This window comes from Lissotriton helveticus, chromosome 2_2 (genome assembly GCF_964261635.1).
Source record: "Lissotriton helveticus chromosome 2_2, aLisHel1.1, whole genome shotgun sequence".
NCBI classification, from domain to species: Eukaryota; Metazoa; Chordata; class Amphibia; order Caudata; family Salamandridae; genus Lissotriton; species Lissotriton helveticus.
The window spans coordinates 141657217-141678709 of record NC_136060.1 but is presented as its reverse complement, the minus strand read 5'-3'; the positions used below and the strand labels follow the sequence as shown (position 1 = coordinate 141678709).

Sequence of the window (21493 nt, the reverse complement as noted above, 5' to 3'; positions counted from 1 at the left end):
GGGGGACGCTTCACTCACAGTGGCTTTTGGCGCTGACGAGGATGTCTTGACCTTCCCCTCGGATCCGACGTCATGGTGGCCTTTCTTAGGTTTGGACGCCGATGCAGTTGTCGCTGACCCAGAGTCCTTGGATCGATGCGCAGATGTGCCAGCTGTCGATCCGTGCGCTTGTGTCGGTTCCGTGTCCACTACGCGACCGACTAACGGAGTCCCAGGCGTAACCGGAGCAGTGCCGCTGGCCTTGGCGTGCTTAGACGGTGTCGCCGCGGTTGATCCGTGCCGACCACCCTTTTTAGAGGAACCTTCCTCTGGCGCCGATTTTGACCCCGCGGAATCGACCGACTTCTTCGACTTCTGCGGACCGGAGGTCGACGGAGCCGATGCGGCGGCGGGTGCAGTAGTTTTCTGTGGTCCGGCCGCCATTTTAGGGACGCTCGAGTCCATAAGTTTCGGTTTCGTTTTCGGGTCGGCCATTTTAGGTGTAGTCGACACCGTAGGTTTCGGTTTCGGTTTCGATCCGGCCTGCTCAGCAAGTATGTCCGTGGCCGGGCCTGATGGCGGGGCCGTAGCTTGCGGCACGGGGTCTTGGGTAAGGCCAACTGGCGATCCCGTGACCCGATCGTGATCTTCGAAACCTTCGGGGCATAGCTCGTCCCCTGAGCTATCTTCCGCGGCCCCATAAATCTCTTCGACGTCCCCTACCTCGTCGACGTATTCAAGGCCTTGACCCGCGACTCCGTCGTCGTCCACCGGATCCGCCTCGACCTCCGTTTCGGGTGGGGATATCTGGAGATGATGATCCTGTTCATCTTCTTCTTGGTCGCCGAAGATGTTTTCTGGATCCGGGGCCGCTTGTCTGGCCTCCAGGCGCACCGCGCGCCGGAGCTTGAGAGTCTTCTTAGACCGGAACTGAGCGCAAGCCTTGCACTTGCCGTCGTCATGGTCCGGTGAAAGGCATTTGTTACAGACCGGGTGCAGGTCTATATGTGGGTACTTAGACCCACAGAGCGGACAGTACTTAAACGGACTCCGCTCCATGCTGGAAAGTTGCGGTCGTGTCGCGATGAGAAGGCCTCGACGTCCGAAGAGTGAAAAACTCCGCTGAATCCGACTCCAAGAGTTGGAAGAACTCGAGACCGTGCGCAAACAATACCGACGGTATAAAATATAAGGCCTTTTGGCCTTAAAAAGTAAGTTTTACTCGGTTCCGACAGAGAGAAGTCGAGACCGCATCCGAACCCAATGGCGGAAAAAAACAATCTGGGGATGGAGCCGATGCCCATGCGCACTGTAGTCCAGGGGAGGAGCCACCTATCTCAGGATACTTCAAAGACTCTTCCAGGACAACAATGTGCGATCATCCGGACCCAACACTAGGCGGCGATCTAATGCTAAGATATGAATTTAGCAGCCCACATGCCTCGAACACTTGCTTCTGTAACCTGTAAAGGTGATGCTGTCTGTATGCCCCTGACCCTCCCCCCATATGTTGCAGTGCCGAAACACTTTGTGCTGTCAATGCCAACATGTGAGCAACCCATCTATAGCCTAGTTTAGCCGTAATGGAGAAGACAGCATTGATGCTCCTTGCTAATTGATTGTCATTTCTACCTGTGGTAGCCAGGAACCTCTACAACTGAAAGTTAACCCCAGTTAACTGAATGGTAGTCATGTGTTTTTACAGAGGTGGCATGTAGCTTAAAGGTTGCTTGCATGTCCCTCCTGTAGCCACAAGACATTACAAAGGACTTTTTGGTATTGATCCTCCAATTGAACCCAAGGTATCCAAGAGTCACTGTGGTCCGACAGGAGTATAGGACGGTTACCAATCTGGGGCATGTCCCTGCACCTTAGTACTAATTCCCTTTCCAGATGGTTAATATAAAGTGAGAATAGGAGAGGCGCAAGGACACACCTTTGCCTAACACCGCTGCGCATTCTGAACAAGTCGGTGCACTCTACCCCAAGCCCAAACCTGACTTTATAATTTGAGTCACAATTGTTTTTCTCTGATGGTATTATTAATTAATCTTTCAATACCCAGATTTTCCATTCTGCCCCACAATTTAGTGTGAGACATGCAATCAAAGGCACTGGACAGATCCATAAAACCCAAGTACCTAGCGCCACGCTTAGCGACTGTATGTTTCCCTAAGAGAAGACAACGTTTGAGGCATTGATTTTCTGCTCCCCTGCCCTCTCCTCAACCAGTACTGGATATCTGTAAAGGTACCTCTCTCCTCTGCCCATGCCTCAAGGGTGGAGAGTAGTATAAGACCCAGGACCTTCACCGTAGTGTCCAGAAGAGAGACTGTGTGATAACAGCTAGGGTCCTCTTGGTTCCCTTTTTTAAGGATCAGGACGATTAACAAGTCGGTCCATGATGGAATCTTGGTGAAAGAGCTGGCTGCGTTGAGGATGTTAGCTAACAAGGGGACCCAGAAGTCTAGCTAGCTCTTGAAAAGGTCCAGAGGCACCCCCATCCGGGCCATGGGCTTTTCCACTGGAGCTGGATCTAATGGCTGTAATCACATCTTCCAGTGAGGGACAATACTTAGGGAGAAAACAGGCCCTTGCTGCGGTGGAAGATGCGCTTTCACTATTTTCCATCAATGATGGAGTAAACGTCCACAAAAAAGGTAGCCCATTTATGGCCAGATATCACCGATTCAATCAAAAGTTCCTCATAGCTTTTAAGAAACGGTTGATTTATGATAGCCCAAAAAGCGTTCTGATTGTTCTTGCAGGAGGCCTTCTTGCAGGAGGTTCCTGAAGATCTTTACAGGCCTGAAGATCTTTACAGGCCTTCTATTTCCTTTCTAGGATTGTGTTTTTGTTGGCCTTTCTGCAACAAGCACCTTCAGGGGCAGACCTAGGCTGTTTGTGAAAACCAGTCACTACCTCTTTGTGAGCACTGGAGCATGCTATGCCAAACCATCCCCTTCTCAGGTCTCTCGTGTTCTACCCTACATAAATCTCCTGATACTGCCTCTGAATGGGTGATAATCACTCTTTATATTTGCCTCCTCAGCCTCAGCATAGAGGCAAACATCAAACAAATTGCGGTTACCCTTAACCAATTGTGCTGTGAAAGTTTCAGCAATAACAAAATCCCACTTAATGCGGGTACCTTTTTTCTTTTAGGCAGAGATGGCGGCGACTCACCTGGTAGAACAAAACAACACCTGCCAGTTAAAAATGTCCACAACTAGACTTTGGGAAAGATGGTCAAATCTCAAAAGTGTGCAAAATTCCAGACCAAGAAGGAAAATGTGGGGGCATGAGCTTGAGCTGTAACTGAGCGCAAGGGTGGACAAGGACACCAGATGGCGCAGATCGCTTTCCTCCATCATTAGTAGGAGAGGGAGTTACTCACAGAAGAGAACACTTTGTACTTCTCACCTAGACTTCATGTGCGAACAGGCTGTTGGTGGACTCTCATCCTTGATACATCATTCTCGGTCCGACGTGCTTGGGAAATAACTCCTCGAAGGTGGCCATCTGTGCGCATACTAATGGCTGTCAGAGGTGGAGGTAGATGCATACAAAAGTCGAACCTATGGCTCCTCTCAGAATACCCCCCATCTGGTGTTTTGAGGTTGCTGGAACTTGGTGACAAGGGGCTGAGATAACGTGGTGGAAACACTTGCAACAACTCGATTCTCCTAAGGAAAAAATTGTCCTTGAGCTGTTAAACAAGGTTGACTATGTCAGGGGAAGACCAAGTAGTGATAGTAAGGTCTCTCCCTCTCAAGTTTAAATTTTCCTTAAATTCTACTGACTCCAAATGTGTGGTGTTTATCTGCCTGTGCTCAGCATGATCCCAAGCAACTTCAGAATTGTGCTCCTATTTAATATGTCATGTTTGCCTCTAGAGATGTAATGCAGAATGAACTTGAGCTTGTTGGTGGGAGGATTGGAAGAACATGTAAAATTCTGTTTTACTGCTTCTACTACCTCTTCTCTGCAGGTCTGGTATGGTCCTGCTAAAAGAAGGGTGGACCGTTGACGCGTTGGGTGATCAGTGCGAAAATGAAATGCTGCAGAGTCAGCTTTAGCCATAAGTGGCTGATGAGTAAATCTGAATATTCTCATTGTCTCAGTTGGCAGGTTTGTTGGTAGTTGTGAACGGAGAGGTATATGGTCTACATTCGATGTTGATAGGCATTAGGAATATAGCCACGGCCTTGGGTAGGTGGGATTTGTTTGAAGATTCTTCTCACACCTTGCATAAGGTGGCCAAAAATCAGTTCAGGGCTATGTGCTATGCTTACTGGGAGAATGAGATGTGGGCATGGGTACCGGAACCCTCCACATTTGCGTCATATATGCAGCTCACACCATTCAGGAACATACACGCTTTCTTGCTGCATGATGTAGAGCACTACCAGCACTTTGTTTTATTCAGGTTTCAACTCAGCCTATTTCATAGACCAATCACCTTTACCCAGTGCAATGATTGGTCACAAGTTCGCCCACCGTGTCCATGTGATCAGAAACCAGCACAGAGCACGTTACATGTGATGTTTTTGCACCTTTTACTCTAACTATAGGTCTTCTGTTTTAAAGCCTTTACTGATTAAGTATTCTAGCATCATTGCACAGAAGCACTGCATGTTTTACAATCCCTGGGCTCAGAAGAGATTGTGTTTGGCATCAGACATCTACCACCGAACTCCACTGGACCAACCACCGCTGCATCCACTTCACCTTCAAGAAACCCACCACGCACCACCGCACCCAACAGATGCCTCACCGCTGCTGGAGCAAAGACACCGAAGACCAGCTAACCACCACCCTTGCCCAGAGCCCATCCGCCGACAATACCGACCCGACACCGCCCCCCGCAACCTCAGACAGTGGATCAATGACTGCGCCAACACCCTCGCCCCTATCAAGAAACCCTTCAACAATCATACCAACAAGAAAGCCAGCTGGTTCACTGAAGACCTCCGAGCCTTCAAGCAAACCTGCCGAAAGCTGAAGATCTGGCTCCGTGAACGAACACCGGACAGCCACACCGCCCACAAGAATGCCACCCGCAGACACCATCACCTCATCAGATCCGCCAAAAGGGCCTCCTTCAAAGACCGCCTAAACAACAACGCGCACAACAGCAAAGAGCTCTTCAACATCGTGAAGGAACTCTCCAACCCCAGCTCCAACACCAACGACGTCTCACCCTCGCAAGACCTGTGCGACTCGCTGGCCACCTTTTTCCACCGCAAGATCACAGACATCCACGACAGTTTCAACGCCACGACCACCCCGACTACCACTGAGACCTCCGCCCCCACGACCACCATCCGCACCAACCGCCTGCTCTACTGGACCAAGATCAACGACGATGACACCATCAAGATCATGAACACCATCCCCTCCGGATCTCCGTCAGATCCATGCCCACACCACATCTTCAACAAAGCCAGCACATTCATCGCACCCATCTCCGAAAGTCATCAACACCTCCTTCGAGACAGCAACCTTCCCGGAGAGCTGGAAGCACGCCGAGATCAACGCCTTACTCAAGAAACCCAAGGCGGACCCCAAGGACCTCTAGAACTTCCGGCCCATCTCCTTGCTCCCGTTCCCGGCAAAGGTCATCGAGAAGACTGTCAACGAACAACTGACCCGCTACCTCGAGGAGAACAACATCCTGGACCCTTCCCAGTCCGGGTTCCGCAGCAACCACAGCACCGAGACTGCCCTCATCGCCACCACCGATGACATAAAGTCCCTGCTGGATAACGAAGAAACAGCGGCCCTCATCCTCCTGGACCTGTCAGCCGCCTTCGACACGGTCTGTCACCACACACTACGAACACGCCTCCACAACGGTGGGATCCAAGAGAAGGCCCTGGACAGGACCACCTCCTTCCTCTCCGGGAGAACACAGAGCGTCCGCCTTCCCCCCTTCCGCTCCGAAGCCACCGAGATCATCTGCGGTGTACCCCAGGGCTCATCCCTCAGCCCAACTCTGTTTAACATCTACATGGCACCGCTCGCCCACGTCGCTCGTCGGCACGACCTCAACATCCTCTCCTATGCCGATGACACCCAGCTGATACTCTCCCTCACCAAGGACCCCCACACCGCCAAAACCAACCTTCACGAAGGAATGAAGGCCGTTGCTGAATGGATGAGGAACAGCCGACTGAAGATGAACTCGGACAAGACGGAGGTCCTCATCCTCAAATCCAACCCTTCGGCCTGGGACGACTCCTGGTGGCCGTCCTCACTGGGAACCGCTCCAACACCCACCGACCACGCACGCAACCTAGGGGTCATCCTCGACTCCACTCTCTCCATGACTAAACAGGTCAACGCCGTCTCCTCCTCCTGCTTCAACACCCTCCGCATGCTCCGTAGGATCTACAAGTGGATCCTCACTGAAACGAGAAGAACAGTCACCCAGGCCCTTGTCAGCAGCAGGTTGGACTATGGAAACGCCCTCTACGCAGGAGCCTCGGCCAAACACCTGAGCCTGAGATGGCTCCAGCGCATCCAGAACGCCTCTGCACGTCTGATCCTCGACATCCCTCGCCGCAGCCACATCACACCCCACCTGAGAGACCTGCACTGGTTCCCGGTCAACAAGAGGATAACCTTCAAGCTCCTCACCCACGCACACAAGGCACTCCACAACACCGGACCAACGTACCTCAACAGACGACTCAGCTTCTACACCCCCACCCGCCAGCTCCGCTCCGCCGACCTCGCCCTCGCTACAGTCCCCCGCTTCCGAAGAGCGACCTCAGGTGGCAGATCTTCTCCCACCTCGCCGCCAAGACCTGGAACACCCCCCCCCATCCACCTACGGCAGACCCAAGACCTGCTGACCTTCAGAAAACTGCTCAAGACCTGGCTTTTCGAGCAGTAGCAGCATTCGCCGCCCCAGCGCCTTGAGACCCTCACGGGTGAGTTGTGCGCTTTACAAATGATATGATTGATTGATTCACTTACCTGAAGCTGGTGCTTAAGACTTGGAAATTGCTTGGGTAGGTGCTTTGGCATCAGACATCTTCAGCTTTCCTGTTAGATAGGCATCTGTGCATTATTTTTATGACGCATTGAAATAATTGCAACTTTAGCTTAAAGATGAAATAGGTTTTTAAGGACTAGCAGCATTTTACTGCAAGACGTAGCATGTGACTTACAGTCACCTCCTTGTGGTTTGTTTCAGTGTTACAGAAGACTGTAGCTAGACCCTTAAAACGGTTTGGTTTTTTACGTATTTTTTGATCTGCGTCTCATCTCTATTTTATTCTGACTTTTTCTTAAGGATTTTAATATGGAATTGCGCGGTTTTAGTGTATTTTTTTAAGCTTTGCTGTGTATGATTTCAGTTTACTTTTGTGGTCATATTAAGGTGACTAAATACAGTTATTTTGCAATGAACTGAATGAGTATTGCGTTGTAGTTCAAATGATCTTAATTGCTTAGGCTGGAGCTCTGGATTCCAATAATGGCTCAGATGGGGGTCACTGAATTCCAATAATGATTCAGTCGGGGGTCCCCAAATTCCAGGAAAGATTAAGTTAGGAGTCCAAGGAAGTCAAAAGGTTAAGAACCCCTGCTCTACAAGGAATATGGAATTGTCTTCATCTCGGCTAGTGAGTAGAGTAGTATCTAGAAGGAATCACTACGTGAATGAAGGTGCCTGCATCCTTAAAAGGGGTAGATGCCATTGCAAGGGTCAAACATCCTTTGTCTAAATTCTTGATTATTGCACTTTCTGTAGGATGTTGTATTTAACAAGCGAGGTCATAAAAGGCCATAACCTAAGTCCTTGCCCTTTGCATTACTTATCCAGGGGCTAATTATTTCTAGGCTCGATTACTGTAATGCCATATTCCTTGGCGCCCCCGAAGCCACGTAAAGCAAGCTGCAGCAGGTGCAAAATGCTGCTGCTAGGATGCTGACTAACGCGCCAAGGAGGCAATCAGCTAAGCCCGCCTTGAAAACATTGCATTGGCTCCCGGTGCGAGAGAGGGTTAAGTTTAAAGCTCTCTGCACTGCCCATAAGATCCTTCAGGGGAAAGGACCCCCGCCCTAAGGAAGTTAGTGGTGCCATATAAAGCGAACAGAGCTCTTTGCTCTGATCAGGAATTCTTGCTTCAGGTCCCCAGAGTGTATAAGGCTCGCACTGGGGGTAGAAGATTCTCGGTGCACACAGCTACCCTCTGGAATGCGCTCCCATTGAAAATGCGTCTTGAGACATGTATACTTCGTTTTCGGAAGCTTCTGAAAACACTACTTTTCTCGTCTTAGATGCTGAATTTGGCTTTGCAGCGGGTCGGCGGATACCTTGACAAGCGCTGGGATGCCCAAGGGTAACCACGCGCTATAAAAGATTCATAATAAATAAAAATAATAAAAAAATATCATCTTTAAAAGGTGGAAGGCTGAAGTTCCATTCCACCTGGGTCAATACAAGACCCTGTCAGCTGCAGCAGGGACATTCATCCATGAAAGGAGTTATGGGTGAAATGGTTTGGGAAAGTGCTGAACTATCAAACACATAACTTTACCGTCTGATGTGGGTGCTTCTCCGTTTAAAACCCCGGGCCAATTGCGATTGTGTGTTGAGGCGATAATCTGTTACTACTTGTTTAATGACGCGGCTGTTAAAATGCAGCTCCTGGCATAGTTAGCTCGTTTCCATGGCAAGGCAAACAAGCTAGAGAGCACACCTAAATTAGCCTGGAAGGAAAAGGAAACTCTATACGATGTGTACATTCCAAAACCAGATGGAAAAAGCAATGTGCTTAACTGGACGGGAGAAGAAAAAACCATTAAGTGAAGCAAAGTACTTTAAAATCTGCTGTAATATAATTGCGGACGGCGAGGGTTATTTTTACTGGATGCCAGGAGTGTTTATTTAAATGTCTGGGTGACACTGTGTAAACTGAGCCAGACCTCCGCTGCCGCTTACAAGTGGACATGCCACTTACTCACCACCTTTGTGTGTCTCAAGCGTCGTTCTAACAATGCTGCGATGCATACATACTCAGAGCGCAGAAGATGTAACTACTCCCATGAATAATGCATTTCAAGCCCACGACCAATAACAAAAATTGTAACAGCAAGAAACCAACTGACCCCTCATTTAGAGTCAGGCAGATGATGTCAAGCATATGCAGAAATAAGTTCCCAGTGCATTTAATATGATTTTCGTATTTACAAAAAGGTGCTATTGCTACCTCCAAAAATGTGGCAATGCCACTTCTCTGCATGGGAGCACTGGTGCTAATTTTGCACCAATAACTGAGGGCAAACGTGGGGGAACACTGTTTCTACAACTTATTCCCCATTTGCTCCAACATATGTGGTCATTTTTACAATTACTGGTTGCAGTAATGCCTTCAGAGGAAACATGAAATGACTGCTACTCTACAAACTTTAAATGGGAGCCGGTGTGTATAACAGGATGTCTGACTATGAAAACTTACCGGTACAATCATATTATTCGATATTGGGGATATTATTGATGTGTAAAGCGCTAGAACCACAACTGCGTGTCCTTATGTATGAAATCTTAATAACTGAATATGGTTACGCAGGAGCCTGTTTACTGAGAGTTGACTTAGAACCAAAATATTCACGCTAAAATGCACGTTCAAGTTTTGAATCATGGGCCTTTTTACCTCTGTGGCAAACGGACGGGCATTTGTGGTTTCTGCAGCCTAATGTTCTTCCGCACATCTGATCACACGTTGGGCAGTTTCCAGGGCAGCACTGAAAATACAGAAAACAGAAATGGAGTAAATCTATTTATAAATGCGTTTTGTGGTCCTCATTCCAGGTACCGCATACCACGTCCATTGGTTAAAACGTAAACAGGTTTACCAACATTAAGTACATAGTTACCATGACACTCAGCCACCGTTTTTCACGATCAGTGGACTGCCAATGGTAAACAGTGAACAAAGAAAGTCTTAAGTTGGTTTCTAAAGCAACAAGTTAAACCCTCTACTACTAATATGAGAGTTAGCAGATGCAAAGTCGTAATGAGAACAGTGCCACTGATAACCTAACTTTACCTGGAACCATGCACACTTTAAACGTGAGAGTTAGCAGGGTAAGTTGTAATGAGAACAGTGCCACTGATAACCTAACTTTACCTGGAACCTACGCATACTTCAAACATGAGAGTTAAGAGGGTAAGTCGTAATGAGAACAGTGCCACTGATAACCTAACTTTACCAGGAGCCTATGCATGCTTCAAACATGAGAGTTAAGAGGGCAAGTCGTAATGAGAACAGTGCCACTGATAACCTATCTTTACCTGGAACCTATGCACACTTTAAACGTGAGAGTTAGCAGGGTAAGTAGTAATGAGAACAGTGCCACTGATAACCTAACTTTACCTGGAACCTACGCATACTTCAAACACGGGAGTTAAGAGGGTAAGTCGTAATGAGAACAGTGCCACTGATAACCTAACTTTACCTGGAACCTATGCATACTTCAAACATGAGAGTTAAGAGGGTAAGTCGTAATGAGAACAGTGCTACTGATAACCTAACTTTACCTGGAACCTATGCATACTTCAAACATGAGAGTTAAGAGGGCAAGTCGTAATGAGAACAGTGCCACTGATAAGCTAACTTTACCTGGAACCTATGCATGCTTCAAACATGAGAGTTAAGAGGGCAAGTCGTAATGAGAACAGTGCCACTGATAACCTAACTTTACCTGGAACCTATGCATACTTCAAACATGAGAGTTAAGAGGGCAAGTCGTAATGAGAACAGTGCCACTGATAACCTAACTTTACCTGGAACCTATGCATACTTCAAACATGAGAGTTAAGAGGGCAAGTCGTAATGAGAACAGTGCCACTGATAACCTAACTTTACCTGGAACCTATGCATACTTCAAACATGAGAGTTAAGAGGGCAAGTCGTAATGAGAACAGTGCCACTGATAACCTAACTTTACCTGGAACCTACGCATACTTCAAACACGAGAGTTAAGAGGGCAAGTCGTAATGAGAACAGTGCCACTGATAACCTAACTTTACCTGGAACCTACGCATACTTCAAACATGAGAGTTAAGAGGGTAAGTCGTAATGGGAACAGTGCCACTGATAACCTAACTTTACCTGGAACCTACGCATACTTCAAACATGAGAGTTAAGAGGGCAAGTCGTAATGAGAACAGTGCCACTGATAACCTAACTTTACCTGGAAACTACGCATACTTCAAACATGAGAGTTAAGAGGGTAAGTCGTAATGAGAACAGTGCCACTGATAACCTAACTTTACCTGGAATCTACGCATACTTCAAACACGAGAGTTAAGAGGGCAAGTCGTAATGAGAACAGTGCCACGGATAACCTAACTTTACCTGGAACCTACGCATACTTCAAACATGAGAGTTAAGAGGGCAAGTCGTAATGAGAACAGTGCCACTGATAACCTAACTTTACCTGGAACCTACGCATACTTCAAACATGAGAGTTAAGAGGGTAAGTCGTAATGAGAACAGTGCCACTGATAACCTAACTTTACCAGGAGCCTATGCATGCTTCAAACATGAGAGTTAAGAGGGCAAGTCGTAATGAGAACAGTGCCACTGATAACCTAACTTTTCCTGGAAACTACGCATACTTCAAACATGAGAGTTAAGAGGGTAAGTCGTAATGAGAACAGTGCCACTGATAACCTAACTTTACCTGGAAACTACGCATACTTCAAACATGAGAGTTAAGAGGGCAAGTCGTAATGAGAACAGTGCCACTGATAACCTAACTTTACCTGGAAACTACGCATACTTCAAACATGAGAGTTAAGAGGGTAAGTCGTAATGAGAACAGTACCACTGATAACCTAACTTTACCAGGAGCCTATGCATGCTTCAAACATGAGAGTTAAGAGGGCAAGTCGTAATGAGAACAGTGCCACTGATAACCTATCTTTACCTGGAACCTATGCACACTTTAAACGTGAGAGTTAGCAGGGTAAGTAGTAATGAGAACAGTGCCACTGATAACCTAACTTTACCTGGAACCTACGCATACTTCAAACATGAGAGTTAAGAGGGTAAGTCGTAATGAGAACAGTGCCACTGATAACCTATCTTTACCTGGAACCTACGCATACTTCAAACATGAGAGTTAAGAGGGCAAGTCGTAATGAGAACAGTGCCACTGATAACCTATCTTTACCTGGAACCTATGCACACTTTAAACGTGAGAGTTAGCAGGGTAAGTAGTAATGAGAACAGTGCCACTGATAACCTAACTTTACCTGGAACCTACGCATACTTCAAACATGAGAGTTAAGAGGGTAAGTTGTAATGAGAACAGTACCACTGATAACCTAACTTTACCAGGAGCCTATGCATGCTTCAAACATGAGAGTTAAGAGGGCAAGTCGTAATGAGAACAGTGCCACTGATAACCTAACTTTACCTGGAACCTATGCACACTTTAAACGTGAGAGTTAGCAGGGTAAGTAGTAATGAGAACAGTGCCACTGATAACCTGACTTTTCCAGGAACATGCGTGCAAGCAGAGCTGTTTATTCGAGGATAGTGTCGGCTCAGATTATTAGATCCGGAACGGATGCTGCGTGATGTCCCTACACACAAAAGCCTCCTCACATCTGTTACCCATTTTTATAGATTACCAGGGATAGTTTACCAGCGCCAACAAGCCACAGGAAGAAGTATACAGGACACGATCAAGCACGCAGCAGCTAAAAGTATGTGGAAAAATGCATGGGGTGCAACTTGCAGTGGTCCGAAAGATACTAGCCATCACCAACTCAGAGAGGCACTAGAGAACACAGATAAGGGAACATTCAGCAGCAAAAAGGGAAATAGGTTAAGCAGAGGCCTAACACAGCGCCCTGCAGCACAGTGGACCCCCAACAATTCAGGGAACCCCCAAACCTATCAGGCACCCCCCCATTCAGCCAAGGCCAAGGAATATCTGTAAGACATAGCAGATTAAGGGGTTCCTTTTGACATTCTGTAGGGAGGCCCCATTATTTTGTTTCATCCCACTGAAAACAAGTTGTGCAAAGTCTTATTTTTAATAGATGAATGACCGGGGGTATTCCTTGTTCTCCTAGAACTCATCACAACATGTCCATTGTTGCCAGAGGCCAGGGTTATTAGATGGGGGAAACACTGGGGATGATTTTACAAGGTGTAAATCTAACAACCCCTGATTCTATCCTGACCCATGAACTGTACTGTCCCAAATGAGACCAAGATGGCCACCAAATTGGGGATAACCATGCAGAAAGGAATCCGGTAAATTACAGGTATTTATTTATTTATTTTGAAAGTTTTATATAGCGCGAACAAGATCTTTGCAGATAACAGAGCGCTTTACAAAGGCAAGGGGTAAGTGAGTGGAAGGGTAGGTACACGAGGGAGCATAGTAGGAAGGTAGGTCATCAAGTCAATGTAAATAGTACAAATAAGAGGGAGCATGGACAATCAGGTAGTTCAATAATACAAGTAAAACACATGTGCATAGGAATCAGACAGGTAATACTGATCGACGCAGAGTAGATCAAACGTAGTAGTTCAAGTGTATTTAGCCATGAGGATAGCTTTAACTTCTTTCTTAAAAAGAAGAGTGGAGGAGATGAGTCTGGTTTCAGGAGGGAGTGAGTTCCAGATCCTGGGCGCCATTCCTGAGAAAGAGCGTTTGTACGATTTTTCCTTTCGGAATCTTCGAGGCTTCAGCAGAAGATTGTTTGTACTTCTGGACCCACCGGAAATTGTCAACTTCTGCGTGAGGTAGCCAGGTGATTTCAGGTGTATAGCCTTGTGCGTCATGCAGGCAATTTTCAGCTGTATTCTGGCTTCAAAAGGCAGCCAGTTCAAGGATTTAAAGTCAGGGGAGATATGTGAATGTTTTTTAGATCCAGTGATGAGTCTTGCTGCCGCATTAAGTGAAGCTCTTAGGGGTGCAGTTGTAGTTAGGGGGAGGCCGCAGAGGGCCACGCTGCCGTAGTCTATGCGAGGGATGACTAGTGCTTGTACTGCAGTTTGGAAGTCTTTGGCTGGGAGGAAGGGTTTAAGTTTCCTCAAGGTATTTATTTGGAAGTTCGCCCCCTTAGTTGCCTTGCTGATATGCTGCTGCATGTTGAGGTTGGTGTCAAGCCTAAAGATTTTGCTGAATCCACGATGGTCGGTTGGACATTGAGTGCAGTTAGGTGCTTAAGCCATGTTTGTGTGGTAGAGATTTTCGCGGGAGGTGAGATCAGGAGGAACTCAGTTTTCATAGCATTGAGTTTGAGGTGGTTATCGGCCAGCCAAGATTGGGTGCTTCTGATCGTTGAGTTCAGACGCATAATGTCTTTTGGGGATTGTAGCTTGAGATATAGTTGAGTGTCATCGGCGTACATGTGAAAGTGAACATTGGATGCTTATAGCAGGGTGGAGAGAGGTTCCATAACTAGGTTGAATAGAGTAGGGGATAGGCATGAACCTTGGGGGACACCTAACGAAACAGGTACTGGAGAGGACATCAAGTTTTTGTTCTTGAATTTTTGAGACTGGTTGTGTAGAAAGGAAGTGAACCACTGAAGAACAGTCCCAGAGAGACCCATTCTTGTGTTTAAGAGTTCGAGTAAGTTCTCATGTTTCACAGTGTTGAATGCTGAAGAGAGATCAAGAAGGATGAGGAGGCAGGTATCATTTTGATCTAAAATTTGGAGGGCGTCGTCAATTATGTGAGTCATAGCGGTTTCAGTGCTGTGCCCTGCTCGGAAGCCTGATTGATGAGGGTGCTTTGTCAGTTGTAGTTGAGGGCATTTTTCCAGCAGTTTGGCGAGAGTGGGAATGTTGGTAATCTGACGGTAGTTGTTTAGATCAGTGGGGTCGGCTGTTGGTTTCTTTAGTAAAGGTGTAACTTGTCCAACTTTGAGGGAGTCAGGGATTGTTCCTTGTTGAAGTGAGCTGTTGATAATTTTAGTCCAGAGTGGGAGGAGCAAAGGGGTGAAGTCTTTTACGGCGTTAGCAGGAAGAGGGTCAGTGAGGTGATTGGATGGTTTCAGGGTGCTGAGTATTCTGTCAATTTCTTCTTCAGAGTAGGTGCCAAAGGATGACCATGTAGCATTGTTTTTTAGTTCATTGGTTGTTATGCAGTGGGGTTTTGAGTAAAGGCTTGCGTCAATGAGGAGATCGCTCCTTATGTTGTCAGTTTTTTGGTTAAAGAAAGCAGAGAAATCTTCACAGGAAGGTGCATTGCCCATAGTGTCAACTGCTAGGGGTTGTTCCTTGGATTGTGATCGGATTAGCTGGAACAGTTTACTTGGACGGTTTTTTGCTTGGTCGAGCTGGAGTCTGAAGAACTCTGATTTTGAGCGTTTTATTTTCCTGAAGTATCCGTTTCTCTTTTTCCTCAGAATTTTTAGGTGCAGTGCCGAGGGAACAGATCTCCAGGTGCGCTCTGCCATTCGCATAGCCCGTCTGTCTTCATTGAGACTCCCGTCGTACCAGGGGTTGGAGATCTTGGTGGAGACTCTTTTCAGTTGCATCGGTGCAGCCTCATTGATTATTGAGGCCATGGTGTTGAGATAGTGGTCAGTTAAATACTGAACGTCAGTAACGTCGGTAGGGGGGAGTAGGAGATTGCAGCTATTAAGGGGTAAAGAGTTTGGATTGAGTTTCCTCAGGTCTCTTTTCCAAACTTTGGGCTTGGAGGATTGGACCGGGATACGTTTAACTTTTTCCTTGATGAAGAATGTGACAATATGGTGGTCTGACCAGTCACAGGGTTGGATTGAATCAAGTTGAATAGTGCCTTCTTTGGAGATGACAAGGCCGAGGATAGAGCCTTTGTCATGTGTCGGGCTGGTGCAAATTTGTGTGAGGTCAGAAGCGTTAAGGACATTTTTGAGGCTATTAACCACTGCGTCACTGCAGTCATTCCAGTGAAGATTGTAATCGGCAAGGTCGATTTGTGTGTTTTGCCGTCCTGAGTTGATTGAGATTGTGTCCATGAGTTGTTGGGAGAAGATGAGGTTGTCCCCAGGAGGGTGGTATATGATGTGTAGTGAACATACAGGTTTGTTTTCACTGATGACATCAAGGCATAAGTATTCACAGGAGGTAAGAGACGGGGCGGTGACTTTATTAATTGAGAGGTTGCTCTTGTAAATGCATGCGATTCCACCGCCTGTCTTGTTGGACCTGTCAAGTCTAATGATGCAGTAGTTGGGGGGGACTAGGATATCCATGATAGGAGTAGAAGATTCAGTTAGCCATGTTTCAGTTAGGATGGCTAAGTCAAGGTTCAAAGAAATGATGAGATCAGCGATGTCCGATGAGTGTCTTTGGGCCGATCTACAGTTGAGAAGTGTGCATTTGAGTCTGGGGGTGCAAGGGGAGGAGGAGGGATCTATAGTGAGAGGGACTTTAGTGAGGTTGTTGGGGACGGAGCCTCTGTTGTCATGCGTGGGGTGTCTGAGAGGGTTGGAAAGAATCGTAGGAATGGACAGGTGTGTGGTGGCTAAGAGGTTTTGGGTTGCTGGGACATTTGTGCGGAGTAGGGTATGTATGTCGAGGTCCGAGAGAGTCTTGATAGTGCGCTGGGGGCGGTTGGAGGTATTGCGAGAGGGGATAGAGGTCCAATGTAAGGGGTGAGTAGGATGTGAGGGGGAGTTGTTGTTTCGTTGAGAAGTGGTGGTGGGAGAGGGGTGTCTGGGGTGCGTGAGGAGTAAATCTTTGAGGGTGTGGAGTTCTTCTCTCACTTGGAGGAGGGTGGTCATGATTGTGTCCAGCGTGCAGTTGGGTAAGGAGTTGGGGGGCACTGAAGGAGAGCAAGTGTCTAAGTGACTGGAGTATGGGGGAGGGGGGTGGGGGTGTTAGTGAGGTGATTGGAGTTGGAGTTGGGGGTGTTAGTGAGTGTGTTGGAGTTCGCGTAGGTAGCGACGTTGGGGGGGAGTGGAAGGATTAGTGACGGTGTTGGTGTTATTGGACAGGGAATCAATGATAGGAGGGGTGAGGCAATTGCGGGACGTGTGGAGACTGGTCGTTGCGGGGGTGAAAGTGTAGTAGAAGGGAGTGAGAGTGGGGGGGGAGAGGTTGAGGGAGGAGTGGGGGCCAGGAGTGGCGGGAGTGCAAAGAGTGGGGGGGGGAAAGGTTGAGGAAGGAGTGAGGGCTAGGGGTGGCGGGAGTGTAAGGAGTGGGGGGGGAGTTGTTGAGGGAGGAGTGGGGGCCAGGAGTGGCGTGAGTGCAAAGAGTGGGGGGGAGATGTTGAGGGAGGAGTGGGGGCCAGGAGTGGCGTGAGTGCAAAGAGTGGGGGGGGGGAGATGTTGAGGGAGGAGTGAGGGCTAGTAGTGGCGAGAGTGCAGGGAGTGGCGGGGGTGGAAAAAGTGGGGGGGGGAGATGGGATGGGAGAGAGTCATGTTGTGAGGGTCAGATGAGGTGGGTTGTTCTGAGAAGCTAGTCGGAAGTGTGGGGTTCTGGTTCAGTTGGAGTGGGGTAGAGGGGGTGGGGGTGTTGGTGGCGGGGGGGAGATCCGCGTCTGGGATTGAGGAGTGTGAGATATATGTAGCCAGGGGGTGATAGAGTAGAGTACTGGGGGGAGGGAGGAGGTGCGTGTTAGTGGTAGGAGGTGCTGTGAGGTCGAGGATGTTGGTATTGGAGGCCGGATGGTGTGGGGACTGCGCGTTGGAAACGTATTCTTTGAAAGTAGGGAACAGGTTGTCAAAAAGGTCAAGGTTTCTGTCTGTGGATTGAATTAAGATAGTGCAGTTGTTGTAAATAGTGATGGTTGCTCTAGCTGGGTAGAGCTGGGATGGTGTGGTGGAAAGTGTTATGCCATGGGCAGTTTTCTTGGAGGTCGAGATGGTGAGTAGGGTGAGGAATGCTTTTCTCCATTGTGCTCTGCGTGCAGTGTAGAGAATGATATCGGTGTTCTTAGCTCCATTGATGGGGGAGAAGTAGGTGTCTAAAAAGGGCGTTTCAGGGTGGGACTTTAAGAAGTTGTGTTTAAAACGTTTAACAGGTCTGCATGGTTAGTATTTATTCCATGAACTGATCCCTACCAACCCCGTGCAAGGGTGCAATATATGCCTGAAACTGGTGCTTCGGGCCCCTTTAGGTTCAGCACCTCAACAACTCCAAATCACCCCTTTAGTCTACACTTTTTCTACACTAAAAGGGTACAAAATATTCTGCAAGGCCCCACAAGTTAGTATTCTTAAATATTTACAAGAGTCTTCTCTTCGCACCATTGAAAAATCCTACTGGTGCTGTGGCTCATACAACAAAAAATCTACCCAAAAGCCATACTTGAGTCAGGAGTCTTAGGTGCACTATCTTATGGTTACCATATTATGCCATACTTTATGTAAGACAGATATTTGCATGTTAAGGGGAGCCAAACTGACTTCCCTTTAACTATCTGTCTGCCAAGGGCTAGGTTAGAAACCTAGGGTTTGCGATGGGTGTAACCATGACTCCTTTAACAGCTGTGGTTAGCAACAATTGTTCAAATGCTTAAAAAAACGAGCAATGACAATATGTTTTGCTTTTTGGAACAAGCATTACCAAAGCCAGTAAGACTGCTTGTATGTGAAAATGCAAACCAGACTTATTGGCTTTGTTAAAGCTTGCTTACAGAGCAGACTCAGTCCTACTAATTATTGTTTTCTTATTCTGCACCTGCCACAGCTGAACAAGTTACATACCTACCTTTGTTAAATAGTTTTTTTTTTATCCTCATCTCACCAATAAACATCTGCAATTCTCTAAGAGAAGCCGTAAATTCGTACCTAAGCGCCCTACGGCTGCTGCATATGCTTGGGCCAAACCGGGCCCACCCCTTCATTGGAGACATGGTGTAATCATAGGACCAGATTGTTCCGAGACGGAACTATACCAAACGCAGCTCCCTACCTCAAGAGAGTAAGGCCTGCAAGATGTTCACACTAATCTCAGTCTCTCCCTCCTGGCCCAGGCGTGCTGTGACAAACGCAGCATTTAACCAGTCATCACACGATGGGGGCAGCAGATTTTTCCACTTCTTACAAATTTCTCTTCGAGCTGTTAATATCAAATATAACAAAAGGCCTCTATATACCTGCTGGAGATTCTTCACATACATTCCGTCATCCCTAAATATTACCAATGAGAGATTGACCTTGATATTGAGTTTAAAGATGTCGCTTAAAACATCCTCCACCCCCCTCCAGAAAGATCTGAGATCAGGACATTCCTAAACAAGCATATCCAATGCAACGGTCTCGCCTTTGCAAAAGTTAGAGCTATTGGAATTGTAAATCACAACATTATTTATGTGTTGGTTTTAAAAACAGACAAATAAATGCATTGTCATTTACAATGCCAATAGCTTAATCTCTTGCAAATGCGAGACCTATTGCATTTGCACCCCCCCCACACACACACACACACAGATCCAAACACACACACACAGCCACACACACACACACACACACACAGACATACACACACACACACACACACAGAGCCACGCACACAGAGCCACACACACAAACCACAACACGCTGCTTTTAGGACCTAATTCAGGGCGCAAAATAGATTGTGGTATAGATAAGACTAAGAAATTAGCCTATATATGTTTACAATAGTTTTGAATCTAATTACGACGTTTGCTCACTGCCCAGTGATTCTGTGCAAATTAGTTAATATCCCCGTGCCATAGGCAATATGGCAGTAGGCAATCTCCTTAATGCAGCAGGATGTGGCGGAATGAGCAGAGCTGCTGAGCAAGAAGCTGTTAGAGTCACGGCGTTCGCTCACCGCCGGGTGATACTGCACTAAAGATTCTGCGGAGAAGATGCATTTTGCCTGCAGAGGAACACAGGCCTTGTCTGCATTTCCATTGCTCCTTCTCCTGCCTCAAGTTATGAGCTTCTCAGATCAGTCAGGCTTTAACAGTAGAATATTACAATCAACTTGATTCATTTTTGTGAGGTGTCTTACTGTTTAATTAGTTGCATTGGAGCATTTTTTTGTGTTTAACTTGTAATTCCAGTTTTTAATATTTTAAAATGTACAGTTGTCAATAGGAAATTCTCAAATCTAATAATCACGGACCTGTGATCTGAGCGTCTCTCTTGTACCACATTAGAAAGCTGAGTGGGAGTGAGGTGAGTGATGGCTTGTGGTGAGTATTAGCTGTGTGGCAGCGATGTGAGTTTTGATTGCATGGCAGTGAGGCGAGGGTGGCTCTGTGTAAGTGAGGTGCGTGGTGACTGCAATATAAAGTGGAGTGAGTGGTGTCGGCGAGCCAGTGAGATGAGCGATGTGTGTGTGCAGATGTGGTGAGTGAAGCCTCTGTGGTGGTAAGATGAGTAAGGTCTCTGGGGCGGTGAGGTGAGTGAGGGCTGCATGGCAGGGATGCGAGTGGTGGCTCCGAATGAGTGAGCTTAGATAGCTGTGGGACAGTTTTTTTGATGTTGCACTTTTATATTGCGCGAACTCGATATCAGAGCGCTTTACAGGGGCACCAGTTGCATTACAGACGTACACATTACATTTTTTTACGCGAGGAGAGATTATGTGTTAAGTGATTTGCCCAGAGTCACAGGATGCTTGAGACTCTGCCAGACTCGAACCATATTTCCCAGCTTCAAAGTCGGCCACTCTAGCCGTTAAGCCACATCTTTAAAAGGTGGCTACATGGCAGTGAGGAGAATAGTGACTGTGTCAGTGTGATGATTGGGGATTGAGTGGCTGTGATTTGAATGCAGCGGGGGTAGTGAGGTGAATGGTGGCTGTGTGTCAGTGAGATGATTGATGGTTGCGAGGCTGTGAGGTGAATCTTGCGTCGGGGTAGTGAGGTGAATGGTGGCTGTATGTCAGATAGGTGAATGGTGGCTGTGTGTCAGTGAGGTGAGTGGTGATTGAGTGGCTTTGAGGTGAGTGCTGCGGGGGCGGTGAAGTGATTGGTGCTCGCGTAGCAGAGAGGCGGCTGTGTGACAGTTAGTGGCGGCCGGGCAGTGCTCACCTGTGCACGGAGCTCCGCATCTGCTTCGCACTGGCTGCTGGGCCTTAGTATTCCGCATCCAGGGGTACAGCATGCCGTGGGAACACTGCGTGCCGGGGTCAGAGGACTAGCCAGAGGCCTTGAAGTGGGAGGCCTCGAGCCCTGCTCTAGCTGTCAGCAATAGACTGCATCAAGACGCTGTTCTGACAATATAATTGCCATCCATGGGCCAAAGAGAGCGGTATTAGAGGGGCCTCTGCCAATACGATCATGAAAAATGCGAGGCATGGAGCTGCGGGCTGACACACATAGCACTGGAAACGAACAAATCTCCTGTTAGCCAGCGTCAGCACAGACTTTATATGCAGCGATATGATTACAAAAAGGGGGGGGGGGGCGCTGACCGCAGGCTAAGTTTCACGGCGCTCGCAGCTCTTGACCAATAGAACAGCATCAGCTACATCGGCATTAATAGCAATGGGCTTGCGAGGCGGGGCAGAGGACTACAGTTCAAAATACCCGCAATGGTTCTGGCATCAAACTA

The 21493-nt window shown here is 47.5% G+C and overlaps 1 protein-coding gene across 1 annotated transcript in view; it reads right to left on the bottom strand.

The window, feature by feature from the left end:
- The window catches only part of NFXL1 (nuclear transcription factor, X-box binding like 1), a 624964-nt gene that overhangs the window by 390066 nt on the left and 213405 nt on the right, over positions 1-21493 (bottom strand). Inside the window, exon 12 of the mRNA XM_078678225.1 lies at positions 9648-9738. Coding sequence (XP_078534351.1) covers positions 9648-9738 — 91 coding nt within the window. The remainder of the gene's footprint in view (positions 1-9647; positions 9739-21493) is intronic.